Source organism: Spea bombifrons, chromosome 1, assembly GCF_027358695.1.
Source record: "Spea bombifrons isolate aSpeBom1 chromosome 1, aSpeBom1.2.pri, whole genome shotgun sequence".
In the NCBI taxonomy this organism is placed as follows: Eukaryota; Metazoa; Chordata; class Amphibia; order Anura; family Pelobatidae; genus Spea; species Spea bombifrons.
The window spans coordinates 114,725,912-114,737,947 of NC_071087.1; the positions used below are offsets into that span (position 1 = coordinate 114,725,912).

At 38.7% G+C, this 12,036-nt stretch overlaps 1 protein-coding gene across 2 annotated transcripts in view; it reads right to left on the bottom strand.

Annotated features, from left to right (window-relative positions):
* Positions 1-12,036, bottom strand: part of TPST2 (tyrosylprotein sulfotransferase 2) — a 30,671-nt gene that overhangs the window by 7,162 nt on the left and 11,473 nt on the right. Inside the window, exons 2-4 of one of the 2 annotated variants that reach the window (XM_053469456.1) lie at positions 6,162-6,206; positions 1,837-1,893; positions 232-1,153 (exon numbers count right to left, since the gene is read on the bottom strand). In XM_053469456.1, coding sequence (XP_053325431.1) covers positions 232-1,085 — 854 coding nt within the window. In that variant the 5' untranslated portion in view covers positions 1,086-1,153; positions 1,837-1,893; positions 6,162-6,206. The remainder of the gene's footprint in view (positions 1-231; positions 1,154-1,836; positions 1,894-6,161; positions 6,207-12,036) is intronic. The other variant, XM_053469464.1, reaches the window with a different exon arrangement.

Consider the following 12,036-nt stretch of genomic DNA (forward strand, 5'->3'; position numbering starts at 1 on the left):
CTGAGGAAATCCACCAGAATCCCTTATATGATTTTGCCCCCCTTCCCTGGTCCCCGCTATTTGCAGGACATGAGTTTGGTGAATTTCAAATGACTGATGGGGGTGTATAGAAAACTTAGCTCAATAACACATGGGACCATGTATTTCACTATCCCATCCACTTCTACACTAAAATTACAAATACATGACCCAAAGACGTCAAACAGCACATTTTCCTGCAAGTCTACTCACTTTGAGAGGGACACGCCACCAGGTTTTCCAATCAGTTCTTCGTGATGCAGCACCGCGTCATTCCATGAGATGCCCAGAAACTCTGTAATTGCCTGCATGGTTTGCTTAGGATGAAGAACCAACTGTTCGTAATATACAGGAAGGCACTTTCGCTCCCCGATTTCTAAACATTGAGCATGCATAATCTCTATTGCTTTGTTCCACTTAGTAAGGCAGTCCCTATAGCTGTTTAGATCAAAGCCAGCTATGGTGATCTTCCTTGTGATCATGGAATGTACAGAGGCACGTCCATCGCGTATCATTAAAAGAAATTTGGAATTTGGAAACAGTTTTGAAAGATAAACAGATGATTTTAAGGTAAAAGGGTCTTTGTTACAGAGCAATTTTGCAGGCTCACCATGTTTGGCTATGATTTCCAGTATAAAAGCCTGCACTGCAGCATCCATCACATGGTCGGTCACACCTGCTTCATCGAGTCTCATTTTTTCGCTACCAGACTTTGACCAAGCCTGACGCATTGCTAAAATCCGTGGAATAATGCGGGTTTCTTCTCCACAGCGTACATCTGGATGGGCATCCAGCATAGCTCTCATCAATGTTGTACCGCTTCGTGGCACTCCACCAATAAATATAAGTGGCATGTCCTTACTGTACCTGTACTCTACATTATCTGCGTCCATCATGACTAGTTCTTCATTCTCCGGCTTCATTACAGCACGATTTCTCCTGCCATAGGCTTCATCAAGAATTTGCTGACATTCTAGCATTTGCTGGCCAAGGTGTACTGCCAAGGAAACCAATATGATGAGGCATATGACCAACAGTACCTTCCTCACCGTGAACCGCATTCTCATTGGTCCACATAAGGTTCAAAGATACCAGGCGATTTAGGTTTTAGTTCAACTGCTCATCCACCTATAACCTAAGAGGAAAACAAACATTTCCAGTTTTGAGAAAACATCTTTTTTTTCTACATTCTTGAATACATGACAATGTCAGACAACATTCTACGTTAGCCAAAGGTGCATGAAATGTAAGATGCGTTAAAATCTAAATAAAATTACATTTGTTAATTCCTTCAAATTACACCTAGATTATTTATAGACTGTTTACTGCGGTTTTGCATTCTCTTTCCTTTCCCCTATGTACATTGTGCTAGGGCTGGACAAATCCTTATAGAAATTTACTAGCCCAAGCCAGGAATGGCAATACCTATAAAGACATGAAACCGCGCAGAAAATTGGGTGACATATTAAGTACCGTAGCCACTAGATTTTCTCCAGCACTGCAGTATTTCATAAAAATGTATTAGTTTTTTTTGCAAGCATTTAGGTATATATCCTCTGATTTATGTACATTCTGTATTTTTTTTTAACCACGTCCAATCCCAAGGCATGTGTGAATAAAATCGATATATTGCCTGTTTCTGCTTTTGTCTAGTTTTATTAAATGTGCGTTCTCTGGCTCACTGTGGTCTAGTTTACAAATGAGATAAAGGAAAACTAAACTGGTTCCCAGGATGCACTCAAGTGAGTTACTGTAGAAAAGGGGTTAATGGAGGAATTGGAAATCAGTTGCCACAGATTTCTGATTTTTAGAGCTCACCACATTAATGGGTCACAGAAAGTGACCCAAGACTTCTCTTGCAATTCCTCCCCTCTCCTGCAACAAAACAAACATAATCTGTTAAAAGATGTTCTACCAAGCACAAAAGGTTTAATAGAAAGCACACAAATTCCAAACGTGTCCATAGTTGTGTTGCTTTCTTAGTCGTTTTGTTATGGAAGTGAAGTATGCCAACGTGCTACAGCCACCAGTATCAAAATAAACTGTAGATAAAATTGCAGCCATGTTTTTTTGTCCAAACTATTAACTCAACCCTCACTACCTTTAGATTGTAAAATGTGTACTACAAGGCAATTGTAAACTCCCAGACTACTTCTAAGTAGTGCCTCTACATCTGCAAAGCTTTGCAGAATAATAAAGATGATAACTAACTAATGCCATGACTTTGAAGGAAACTGTCAATACTAGAAAAGCAAGGTAAAGGTAAAAAAAAAATATAATGCATATGCAAGGTTAGTATTATAAATTATAAAATATTTTTTTTGTTAATTTCATCACATTTAGCTCCATTTTATTTAATTATACTAAAACACCATCTAAAATGATTCAGACTTGAACAGTCGGCCAAATCTAGAGGTGCAACATCATATGATACTATTCTACGGTATTTCACAACACAGATATTGCAACAGAAGCGGCCTACACTTCACAGAATATAGGCACTGTTGGTTGTAAGACAGACAGTATTGTTAGACTTTAGATTTTTGTTTTCTACTTGCGGTAAGATCACCAAGATGATCACCAACCGTGTCTCCATAGACTTGCATTTAGGATTTGCAATGCACGTGAACGGCCAGCAGGGGGCAAGATATAACAGCAGAGTCTAGACTAGGGGAAGGCACCAACATTTCTCATGGTGGACATTTGCCGGGGTCTGTGGTGGACAATTAAATGATGTTCTCTGGACCTTCATAAACCTTCACATGGACACCGGTGTCCTTATAAAGACACTTTGCCTATCCCTGGTCTAGACAGACCCTGTAGGGGATATCCTATCCTCTGCTGACCTCCTGGTTGACGTCAGAAGCGAGGTCTCCTGGAAGGGAATGCTCGGTCAAACAACAGCCTCATCGCCCGTGCAGCGTCAGCGAGATGTCCCTGCCGCTGCAAGAAAGTCAGGACGTACATGGACGTCCTAAAGGGCTTTATTGAATGCCTTTTAAAGGACGTACACGCACATCTATAGGGTACTAAGATGGTTCAAGTCCGACCCTGCAAAATTGTTCAAGTCCGACTCACTGCAAAACTTATTAAAAAAACATGAGGAAGCTAAATCAATACAGGGAATAAAAAACAGCATTTTCTTTGGTGCTGCCAGTTAGAACCTCCCCGTATACAACATATTTTGCTATTTTTTTTCACTTGTAGCTGTGTTTCTTTCTCTAACTTCAAGTTTAGAATTATTATTATTTTTATTGCACCAACTTTCAAACATACTTTGTACGTATTTAAAAATTAGGTGACAAGAAGGTGGCAAATATTTTCTCTACCAAACATCCATTTCAAATAAAATTCTCTGAAAGACTTTCGTTACCAAGCAGTTCCCCATTACCTAGCTTTAATAGCCAGGCTGCAAAATCTATTTTTTGTCTATCACTTCTCATGCTCTCAGTTAATTTAATTTGTGGGAAGTACCTCCAAGCTTTACTGCAACTATGTTGCCATGTTTCATTTTGAAATTCAGTTAGCTTTAAAAAGCTGGAACAGCCATTGGAAAATAACACAATGACATACTGCGTTACTCAAGTCTGTCTTACTATAGCGATAATGAGGGATATGAAATCTCAAATATTGAAACCTCCTCAAAGACATTACCGTGATAAGAATATGAAAACACAAGATATTTGTAGCATTACAATGTCCAAACTGGTCAGCAATTTCCAACATTTTAGCCATTGTAAATTGAATTAACTTGGAGCACTTCACTTACATCATGCTTTCACTTTAGATCCAATCACTGTTACATCACAGTAAACATGGGCTTACAAAGTATTTGGCTTATTAATATGTTATTTTTAGAGCTAGAAGTATTTATGCCCCATATTACTCAATTTAAATAAGTGAACAGTACTGTAACTGAATACATAGACCTGTTATGTTTAACCATCTTACATAATGAAATACACTTTATGTATCTGTGTACAGTTCAATGCACCATACATCATTTACATTTGAATACTGATTAGGTCAGGACCATAACTTAAATATATATGCCCGAATATAAGACGACCCTATAGGAAAAAAGTTTTACCAGTAAATGTTAATTCATGTAAACAATTTTTTTTAATAAAAGCTAAGATTGAGAAAAATATTTAGTTTTTATTTCCTTTTATTTTCCAACCTGACCCCCCAGTTATGCACATCTGCCCCAGAAATGCCTTATACCCCCTATATGCCACTGTGCCGCATGATATGCCTTTTGACCCCCTATGTGCCATTCTGCCTCCAGAAATGCCTTATACCCCTATATGCCACTTGGCGTTTAGGGGGTTAAAAGGCATATTATGGGGCAGAGTGGCATATAGGGAGGTATAAGGCATTTCAGGAGGCAGAGTGACATATATAGGGTTAAAAGGCAAATCTGGAGGTAGAGTGGGATTAAGGGGGTTAAAAGGCATTTCATAGAGCACTCTGCCTACAGAAATGCCTTATGCCCCCCATTTAACACCCCCCCCCGGTGTGTTGTCCGGGCAGCGTGTAGACGTCTACGCGATTCGCGTACACAACTTCCGCTACCCCAGCTACACACGAGGGGGGGGTTAAATGTGGGATCTGGATCTTAGTCTCATAGTCAGACCTATTTGAGGTCTGATTATAAGATGACCCCGATTATAAGACGAGGGGTATTTTTCAGAGCATTTGCTCTGGAAAAAAACCTTGTCTTATAATCGAGCAAATACGGTAATAGATTTTCTAGCAAGAAAGAAAGGATACACTTCACATTGCCCGCTTCATATTGTCATCTTGACATAGGAAAAGTAAATCCATTTAATTATCAAATATTTATAGTGACATGAAGCAGTAAGCAAACTCTTTGGAATTTATGTTTACATTTTTCTTAAACTTATGATTAAACTTTGATACTATCTTCATCTAAGTTACAATAATGAACAAACACAATCCATTTTAATTAATAACACAAACGATTGCATTGTTCTTGTCCATACTGAATACATCAGTCAAATATTCACAGTGTGGGTTGGAAAACATATGTGAACTCCTATGCTAATCACTTCAATAAAAGCTAATTGGAGTCAGGAGTTAGTAAACCTGAAGTTCAACCAATGAAACGGGACTGGATGTAGGTTTTAAAGCTACTTTGACGTAAGAAAAAAAACTCAAAACATTTAGGAGTTTGCTATTCTCAAGAAAAGCTGAGGTGAACCATGCGCAAATTGCTTATAAGTGGGTGCCCAGCCAAGACGACTCCAAGGGCACAACGCAGAATGCGCAACTAGGTAAAACAGTAACATTTAAAGACTGAAAGGAATAATTGGAATTGGCTGAGGATCTCAGTTCACGAGCATACCATACACAAAACAAAAAACATTGCTGGAAGCCTGAAGTTTGACAAAGAGCCCTTGACACTCCACAACGCTACTGAGAAAATGTTTTGCGGACTTATGAAACTAAGGTTGAACCTTTGGCAAAGATACCAACATGAAAATATCAACGGTGAAGTACAGTAGAGGGTGCATCATTATTTGGGTCCACTTTGCTGCCTCTGGGGCTTGGACAGCAGGCCATCATTGAGGGGACATTCCCAGGTTTATCAAGGTATCATACAGGATAATGTCAGGATTGTTGCTCATCAGCTGAAGCTCAGTAGACGTTGGGTGATGCAGCAGGACAATGACCTTAAACATTTTAGTAATACAGTATGGTTTTAAAAAAAGAAAATCTGCCTACTGGAGTGGCCCAATCAGAGCCCAAACCTTAACCCATTACAGATGCTGTTCATACCAGACATCCTAAGAATTTGGCTTTAAGCAGTTCTGTAAGGAAGAATTGTTTAAACTTCCTCTTGAACATTGTGCACATCTGATGTTCAGCTACCAAAAGCACTTGTTTTAAGTTATTGCTGGCAAAGGAGGTTCAACCAAGGGTTCATTTACATTTTACACCAGCATTGTGAATGGTTAATGACACAAAAGAGTACAAATTGTGTTTGTCTATAGACAAATGCGTATATATATCACATTTTATTAACAATGCAGAAAACCAGGAATTTCCACAGGGTTTATTTCTGTCTTCTTGCCACTATATATCCAGTATATCCAACATATGCATTTTGATCAACTCACCTTTTCGCGGTAAAAACATCTTAAGATGGCCTATTTCTGTTGCACCTAAAATAGAAAAATAATTGAAATTTAGTAAAAAAAAAATGACAGGGAATACAATGACCATTACAAAGATGAGACTGAACTAATTGCATACAATACAGGTCATACATGCACAAAAGACAGGTTATGGTAATACATTGACATTACACTGGGACTCAATCATATGTTTGGGATCCCTAAAGGTTACTTTTTTGTGAATCTTTAGTTATGTGACTATGAAAAATTATCATTGTAAAGAGTTTCAAGCAAAACTGACATTTTTTGTATTAGTAGCCTCAAGTTAAAGTGAGTTTTAATGTATAATGTTTTAGACAACTCCATATTAGTCATGTATTAGCTAGCTCTGTTATTATAGCCTAATCTACAGAACACCACGACTTCTTATCATACTCCCTGTGGTAAACAAAACTGGCACTGACTGATGAAAGTCTAAAGAAGAAAGGTTTTTATAAGGCAAATAGGAATTGATTAGTATTGCCATAAACAGCAAAGTGAGGTGTTTAAGCAGGGAAATTCCCCAAAATAAAAAATTGCAGCCCCCAGTAAGTTTTCTTTGATGCAGAAATAAATTACCTTACACACTTAAGGACCAACAAAAAATTCTTCCCTGGAGATTTTTGTTATATTATTTTAAAAAGAACAGTCTAATGTCCCTCACATCCCTACTACAGAAATGCATGTTATTGTTGGTAAATCAATCTTTATTATTTTAACCCCTTAATGTCAAGACTGTTTCTTACTCGTAGTACACTTTGTGACAAAGGCTCTTTTTAACATTATGGTGATGTTTTGTTAAAAAAATGACTTTTTCTCACTTTTATTTGAATTTTTTTTTTACTCATCTGCAAAAACAAATGAAAAAACTGCTAAACAGATTCTAGTACTATTTGTCCTGGGTTTAGAAACACCCATTTTTTTTTTGTTTGCTTCTTTCTTCAAGTTATTGGGCAAAAATTACAAGAAGTGTTTTGCTATTTCAAAACCATTTTTTCTGAAATCTCGTCATTCTGCTTCATGTGGTATTTGTGACATCTTTGAAGCCGGCCAATGCAATTTACCTCATCAAACCATATATTTTTAAAAACTAGACACCCCAGGGTACTTCAAATGCTGTTATTTTAACCCTTTCCATGCACTAATTATACAACCACACATTGTCAAACTTTGAAATAGTAATTTTTTTTTCCACACAAATTGTACTTTAGTTATAGATATACAGGTTCTGGTATATGTCACTGTCAAACAACACCCCAATGTGTGTTCAGGAACATCTCCTGAGTGCAGTGATACCCGACATGCATGGGTTTGTCTTGTTGTTTGAGATTTCAAATTCCACATTTGGGAAGTGCGCTTTTTTTCTCCATTTTGGTCAGTCTGTACCTATGCCCTATCTTTGAGCTTGCCCACTCCAATTTACCCCATCAAGCCATTTTTTTTATATATTAGACACCCCTTGGGTATTTGAAGTGCTTTTATTTTAACTATTTCTATGTTGAGATTTTTGAGAAATTTTAGCACTTGCTCCAAATAATAAACTTTATTTTTTTATTTTATTATATATTTTTTAATATATTTTTTACACATTTTGCTGGTACTGGATGGTTCCTCTGGTGACATCACTGCATAATTATTTTTAAATGTTAGCACATTTTTTTTTGTAATTTTTTTTTGTAATTTTTGAATATTTTACTAATCACATTGTGATTAGAAAGCTGGGCTCCATTGACTTGCATGGTTGAATGCAGTACCTGTATTCAACCTGCAAGTGGAGCCAGAGTTCTCTAGAGGGTCTGGAGACCATCTAGCGAACGTTTTCAACTTGATTGTTTTTTTTTTTTTTTTACAGGGCGGCTGCCATCTTGCCGATGGTGAAGATCACCGGCAGCGGCGGCTGTGACCGCTCTCCGGAGCGCTCACAGCCCGTCTTGAGGTAAGTGTTTGGTGTCCCTGAATGCCTCCAGCGACACCATTTAAGTTTAGGAGGTGATCGTTGATCGCCTCCTAAACAAACACTTTTAAAACGGGCGTCCGCCGCCATACTATGTATGGCGGATGTTGACGCCCCGGGGAGGGGCCAGACATGGCCCCCGATGCCGATCTCGGCGTTACTGAATGCCTCGACACCGAGGCATTACAGCAACACCGTTTAAGAGAAGAAAGTGATCGTTGACCACTTTCTAAGCTTATTTAATTTAGTGACGGTTCAAACCGGCAAAGGTCGCAAAGGGGTTAAGCATATGGGTATACCATCCCTATAGACAAACATTGGAAATGTCTTATGGAAAGTCTCCCCAGTTGCAAAGGTGGGGGTAACTCCATATTAATACCCATAGTTTTGGAACAGGATAAAAGTTCATATAGGTGCGATGGTCAGGTGTCCACATACTTTTGGTTATAATCTGTGTGTGATATATAGGGTGTATATCTGGTGGTACAGAATTTTTCAGAGGATAAAATAAATATCAAGTTCCTACTACATTAGTTGTGTGTCAAACACACGTGTGAATGCAAACAATGTTTTGAAGGATGGAAAGAAATAATAAAGAGTTGCCTGAACATGCGAGCGTTTACTAAATTGCAGCCAAGTTAAAAAATGTCATCTCAATCATATACTCCAATATTAATTATAAACTGCTAACCCTGGGGAACTTTTTGGAAGCTGAGCTGAGTTTGTCCTGCATTAAAATGAATGCAACAACTTTATAAAACTCTCTCAACACCATCTATGAATTACACACGGCCAATTTATCACTACTTGCAAAGCTCACGGGAGTTGGCCAATTAAACACAACTGTAAAACCTTATAGGTGACTTATTCTGAGAATTAACTCTCTGCTTAACTCTTCCATATTATTTTCTTATACCCAACATTTATATTTAGTCCTTTGTTTAAATAGTTATCTGCTAGCACGTTACATGTTTACACATCATACAAAAATCCTTGAAACGGATATGTGACTTCAAAATAGAAGCAAATGTGAAAAACAGGTCCATTACAAGGTTGAAGTGCTGAAGTGGTGGTTAAATTCCACAACTGTGAACAACCACAGACACACACATTTCCTCTTGTATGAAGCCTATCTAGTGCTCTTGATGGCTAGTTCACCAATAGATCAGACCAATGCTGTTTTGTTAGTTTTCCTATAGCTCTATAGGATGAGTACTAGATTTGGTTTAAAAAGAAATGAGGTCTGTGAGATTCTAATACCCAGCTTGTCTTGAAAGAGTGCATTTGTAGTACTCACTAGTTGAAAGCATCTAGAAAAGCTTGCTTCATTAGGGTTACAGATTGGCTGTCTGAGATTATGGATGAGCAGTCTGCCATACCAGACAAATTCCCCAAAAGAGCAAGCTTTTCGTTTAAAGTAGATTGTCTAAGTCTTTGCAGAGTGAGTCCAAGTCTTAGCATTTCAGAAGACTTGGTTCACGTACTGTGTTGTCCAGCAGAAAGGAAACTAAGCACTCACCAGCATTATTCCCAGATCTTTAAAAACTAATAGCAATGGAGAAAATATAGAGAGCTGCCATTTTCATTGTAAACATGGGAGTTTATAGACAATGCCTGGGGTTTGCTGCCTACATTTGGTCAACACAAACATTTCTCACTGACTGTATTATGCATTAGGAAGTGACTAGTGAACCGACTAGTGAATAATGTGAATAGTGAATAATGCCATGGTTAATGTGTTAAACTAGTGAGATTTCTTGAATATTTTGCCAATTTCATTAACCATTATCCAAGGGCCAATTGCCCTTTTGTGATTTGAAATGCTCAAAAGGGAACTCCCACCATACATACATATATGTATATAGCACTTTGGTCCTATGTATGCAATATTTGTGGCAGTTACAACAAAAATAGTAACTAAAACTTCTCTGTCACATGACACCTACTCTTTCCTTTTCTAAGTTTACCACAACTTCCCTATAAACTCACAGTGAAGAAAACACTTAGTATGCCAAGTTTTGACCGGTGAATGTTCCTTCCAAGAAAAATAAATAGTTCTTTAGTTAAACACAATCATCTGATTTGCAAATTACACTTGCCAAACTTGTACACTATTTTGCAGCAACATCCCCAATTAGTAGAGCAAAATTTGGAGGTTTCCTTCTTTTTAGCAGACATTGTTATTAATTCTCCCGTACTTATGGTAACTGGCTGCACTATGTGACCTAACAGTGTTACAGGTTTCCAGAAAAGTTCGGTTCAACTTAAGATGAAAGTTGGATTATGCCGTCAGCGCTCATGCCGTCTTACATGTGTATTTGTAGTGAAACAATATGCTGTAAAACAATAACCCAATTTGTGTAACTGTCAGTTCCCTATACAATGTGACCTGCCCTTCCCCTCCTTGCTCAGGAGAGTGTCTTTGTGAACTTTGCTATAACAGCCCCATCTGGGAACTCTTGGGATTTGTTTCGCCAGGCAATAGACTCACTATACGATGACCCCCACAGAGCGACTTCTGCTACAATCTTGTTTTGCATCTTGAAACAAGGTCAGTGTCCTGTGGAAGACATAATTGACTTCAGGTGATTAGCCATTGAGACGACCTGGAACGAGCCAAGCCTTCTGCATCAATTAAGAGATGGACTATCAGAGTTGCTCAAGCATGAGCTTGCTAGAGTGGGAACGCCATTCTCTTTAGAACATACCATCCTTCCAGACATACAGCTAAAAGACAGGCGCCTGGAACACAATGCGATGTCCACCAGTCCCTCACATAAAGTCATCCATGCCACCAAGCTGCCTCTTTACCTACCCCTAACATGCACTAGAAGAACCCATGCAAATAAGTGTAGCCCAGGGACTATTGTCCAAAGAGGGGAAAAAACGTAGACGATCCTTTAACCTGCGTCTGTACTGTGGTAAGTCTGGGCATATGGTTTGAAAGTGTATGGCCAAGTAACACGCATCAGAAGGTGAGCAACTCTACTTGTCTATGACCATCAGACTTCCTAAACTCAAGCTACCCTCACCTGTTTCCCTCTCCTTACAGTGGAATGAGAAACCAATTGTGCTGTGGGTGCTTTCTTTATGTAGAATCAGTCAGACGCCTGTCTGAGCATGAATACATTCATACTGTCTATATCTATAGCATACCAGGTCTTTGCTCATGTGTTTGTGAAGGGGTAAAACCTCAGCCCCTCTCTTTTCAGAGACTAAGAATGTCCCATTGTCCTGTTACCCAGGGCCCCTATTCTATAAGGCTAGATATATCCCCTGTCTGAACCCCAGCTTAAGGTGCCGAAAGACTAAATTGATAACAATCTTGTCAAAGGGTTCATACATCTGCCCACCTCACCTGCAGTGTCCAGTATCTTCTATGTCAGAAGAAAAACAAAGGTGGGTTGCTCCCCTGCATCGACTGCGAGAAACTGAACAAAATAACCGTAAAAAATAAATATCTACTTACCCCGATATCAGAACTAATGCACAAAGATTGATCAGAGGGCATACGAGTTGGTCTGTACATGCAAGGGCGACGAGTGGACATTTTGTGTACACTGTAATGCCGTACAGCCCCTGCAATGCCCCTGTCAACTTCTAGCATTTTGTTAACATTTTCAGAGCATGTGTTCATCCTTATCTGTTCCTCCAGTCTGGAGTACCACCGCACCCATGTAAGCTCGATGTTAGTGGTTAACAAGAGAACTTATAGACAAAATCATACAAAATGTGTCTGAGGTGTCCACTGTGGAATTCCTGGGATTCATGATTTCCCCAAACCAATCTGAGATGGATCCCAAAAACAGTCATCTTAAACTGGCCACAGTCCACAAACAGCAGGTTTCCATAACAATAAAGCAGACTTCACACCAGACACTCTCC